Here is a 3,441-nt window from a genome sequence, read left to right as displayed (position 1 = left end):
TCGACCGAATTTTCCAATCTTACCTCTTAACTTCTCACTTATACCTGGTTTTATAACGATACTCTGGCTCCAGAAAGACCTTGGTTCAAATCTTTCCTCTGCCTTTTACTGTGTGACAAGAGCAGATTGCAAGCAAAACCTCTCCCACTCTCCATTTCCCCATCTTTGTAGTGAGGACAATAATAGTAGCTACTAACTTCTGGCTCAAATAGTGAATGAATATTTTTCATCTCCCCTCCAAAATCAAGTGAACTGACAGAATTGCGAACTATGCCCAAAAGAATAAATCTAGAATATACAGAAAAAAAATTCATCAGGGAAACAAGAAAGAGTGCCAACATTCAGCAACTAATATTGAGAAATTTCTCAAAAACATGAAGTTCTTTCTTCTCTTAGGAAACACAAACAACCAGGGTGGATGGGGCAGGAGTTAAAGAAGACTATTGTGTCCTATTGTGTCATATTTACATTGTTGAAATGAGTTGAGTTTTTATTTTTTTCTGTGTGTATGTGATAATTCCATGAATAGAATTCTCAAAAAGTTAGAAAATTCTTCTTTTTTTTCCCATTTACTTAAATATACCATAAATGTCTACTTACCTGCATCCCAGATATCCGATAGTTGTAAACAGTTCCTTTCAACTGGATCTGTTCCCCTCGTACAACAGAATATGGGATATTCATTTCCAGGAACACATCTTTGAACACCCTTGCCTTGACAGCATCAGAAACACATATGCCTTCAGTCCAACATGAAAGCAAAGTAGAAGCATATTAGGGAATTTCTATAATACTTTATCAATATTAAAATATCTCACATTTGCTTTGCTTCAAGAAAAAAAATTAGATTGTGTTTTTCTCATCACTGTCACCCTGTGTCTTTGAATTTTCTATTCATTGATCTTTATTTCAATAATTATTGGTGTTAACAGAAAACTTCACTTGTTCAACAAATATTGAATTCTACTCAAGGCATGAGTTTTTCAATTAAAGCTCCAATCTCTTTTTAGATATTCATCATTGGCTCCACTTAAAAGGTATAAAATTTCGATTGTAGAAACTAAGATTTTGTAAACATAAAAAATAGCAAACCAACAAACAAAACCAATCCTTAAGTTATTTATAAGTATCTGCACTAAATCACCACATAAGGGCATCAGCCTAGAAGAGAAGTCATACATTTGTTTCTAACTCTTCTACTCAAGCACACAGTCATTAAGAAAAATGAAGAAAAATGGTGACTTGGCATCAGCATTTATAAAATAATGGCTGATAGAAGAGTAAAAAAAGAAATCTATATGATCAAAAATGTGGGCATATCTGAGTCTTTTTGTAATATGTTAAAAAGAATATTTAAAAAAATGTTATCATTTAAGTCCCGGATAAAGTAAATAGAAAATAAAAAAAAACAACAAAAATACATTTTGGGAATTGAATCACTCCTTAAATGAGTATAACAGTTTAAACTTGCTTACCACTATTTGAAATGCCAACACCTTGAATTTCCCAGGTAGTTAGAGAATCAGGTAGCACTAACTGCAACTGGTTTCTGAAAGTTAAGATGTTGATATTCAGATACAGTGAAACATTGATTAACCCACCTAGACATCATTCATTAACAGAATTTTTGATTCATACTACTTTAAAAGAAAGAAAAAAATCACAACAAAACAAAATCACATCAATTATTAAGAAAAAATCAAGCAAGAAAAATATATTTAATAACTTTCCTATTTGTTTTACATTTTTAAATATTTCACTTGTATGATAAAAATGCAAATTCAGAGGGATGCCATTGAAATATTGTAAATTAAAAACATACAAAACTAAAAAATTGTTCATTTGTAATGTGTTCTAAAATAGGGAAGCAAAGTAATGTATCTTAACATTGCTGATAACAAAGTTGACATAACTAAAAATTTCTGAGTAAGATTAAGCTTATATAGTTATTTATTTCATTCAACAAACAGCTATTTTCCACCAACTTTGTGTCAGGCATAGCATTAAGTACTGAGTATACAGCACTTGTAAGATGTAGACATGCTCTCAAGCAGTTTATAGTCTAATGGAAAAAATAGTTAAATAAATAAATTTCAATACACTGTAATAACTTTATCAATAAAGCATTAAAAAAATTTAGAGGTAGCATGCATTGATTCGATATGTTTATTTTAGTGCCTCTACAAACCAGACTCTATACCAGGTCCTAGATATAGGACAGAAACCTGAATTTAGTCCTTGCCCTGGAGGATTTACATTTTAATGTAAAAGATGGGCAGGTAAATAGGCCATTATAATACTGTGACACACGCAACAGGGTTAACTGCGAGGAGTAATTTATCCAGTCACTAGTAGGGATGGGGACAGTGATGGGGAGGTTTACCAGAGGAAGTGCTAGCTAAGGGGCAATGTCAGCTGAAATGACAATGCTGAAGGAAGAATTAGAGGGGACAAGAGTAGAGACCAGGAGACCCATTAGAGACTGATGCCAGGCTTGGGACTCAGTACTTTGACTACTCTTTGGAAAGTCAGTGCTTTGAGCCCCCCAAGGAAGGGTGATGCTCAGGGACTTGGCACTGTTCATCACTGTTTTCAGTGCTCGGTACAGAATAGGCATTCCTTAAACATGTGTTGAATAAAGGAATTTAAAGAGAAAAAAGAGAACCTTCTTCTTATTAATCAACTTCTGTTTCATAGTACAGATATTTCAGGATGAAAAAGCCTTTTAATACAGTGTACAGTATATAGTTGTGCTCAGTAAATGAAATGAAATGAAATGAAATGAAATGAAATGAAATGAAATGAAATGAAATGGCATAGAATTCTTCTGTAAGAGTTAATTCTGTCCTGGGACCAATTACTAAAGCAAAGCACACATTAAAAAAAAAAAAAGTAAAGTAAAAAACAAAATATGGCCAAGTGGTATTATTATCTTAATTCTTAGATAAACTATTGGGAAATGGGCAGTCTCCAGACTTTTGGCCATAATATTTGCATTTTCTCACATTTTTCAGAGGAATGTCAAAGAAGTATAATACCTTCTGGGGACATGATGAACTTCCCATAGCCAGCTTTCTGGAAAATAGCTCCTTATTTCTGTCTTGGTTACTGGTAACAGGGTCTTTATATCTTGGGGGAAAAAGTTTATTTGTGGAAAAACAACATTAATTTTACTTAGAGCCAAATTTTAAAATATGGACATTAATCTACAACAAGCATTTCTAAAAGGTCAATGAAACAATTTTAGTGATTTAAAAATAGAACTAATAAAATTTCTCCACTAACCACATTGACAAAACAAAGCATAAAAATATCTTTAAATGAGGCTGGAGGCATCACTCTGCCCAACTTCAAATTATACTACAAAGCGACAGTAATCAAAACGGCATGGTATTGGCAGCAAAACAGGCACACAGACCAGTGGAACAGAATTGAAAATCG

General features: G+C 32.9%; 1 protein-coding gene across 1 annotated transcript in view; it reads right to left on the bottom strand.

Annotated features, from left to right (window-relative positions):
* C5 (complement C5) overlaps window positions 1-3,441 on the bottom strand; it is a 75,273-nt gene that overhangs the window by 38,481 nt on the left and 33,351 nt on the right. Inside the window, exons 18-20 of the mRNA XM_006917074.2 lie at window positions 3,039-3,129; window positions 1,476-1,549; window positions 601-740 (exon numbers count right to left, since the gene is read on the bottom strand). Of these exons, the coding sequence (XP_006917136.1) occupies window positions 601-740; window positions 1,476-1,549; window positions 3,039-3,129 (305 nt within the window). The remainder of the gene's footprint in view (window positions 1-600; window positions 741-1,475; window positions 1,550-3,038; window positions 3,130-3,441) is intronic.

This window comes from Pteropus alecto, unplaced genomic scaffold (genome assembly GCF_000325575.1).
Source record: "Pteropus alecto unplaced genomic scaffold, ASM32557v1 scaffold226, whole genome shotgun sequence".
Classification (NCBI taxonomy): Eukaryota; Metazoa; Chordata; class Mammalia; order Chiroptera; family Pteropodidae; genus Pteropus; species Pteropus alecto.
The sequence above is the reverse complement of the archived record's forward strand: the minus strand, read 5'-3'. Positions and strand labels throughout refer to the sequence as shown.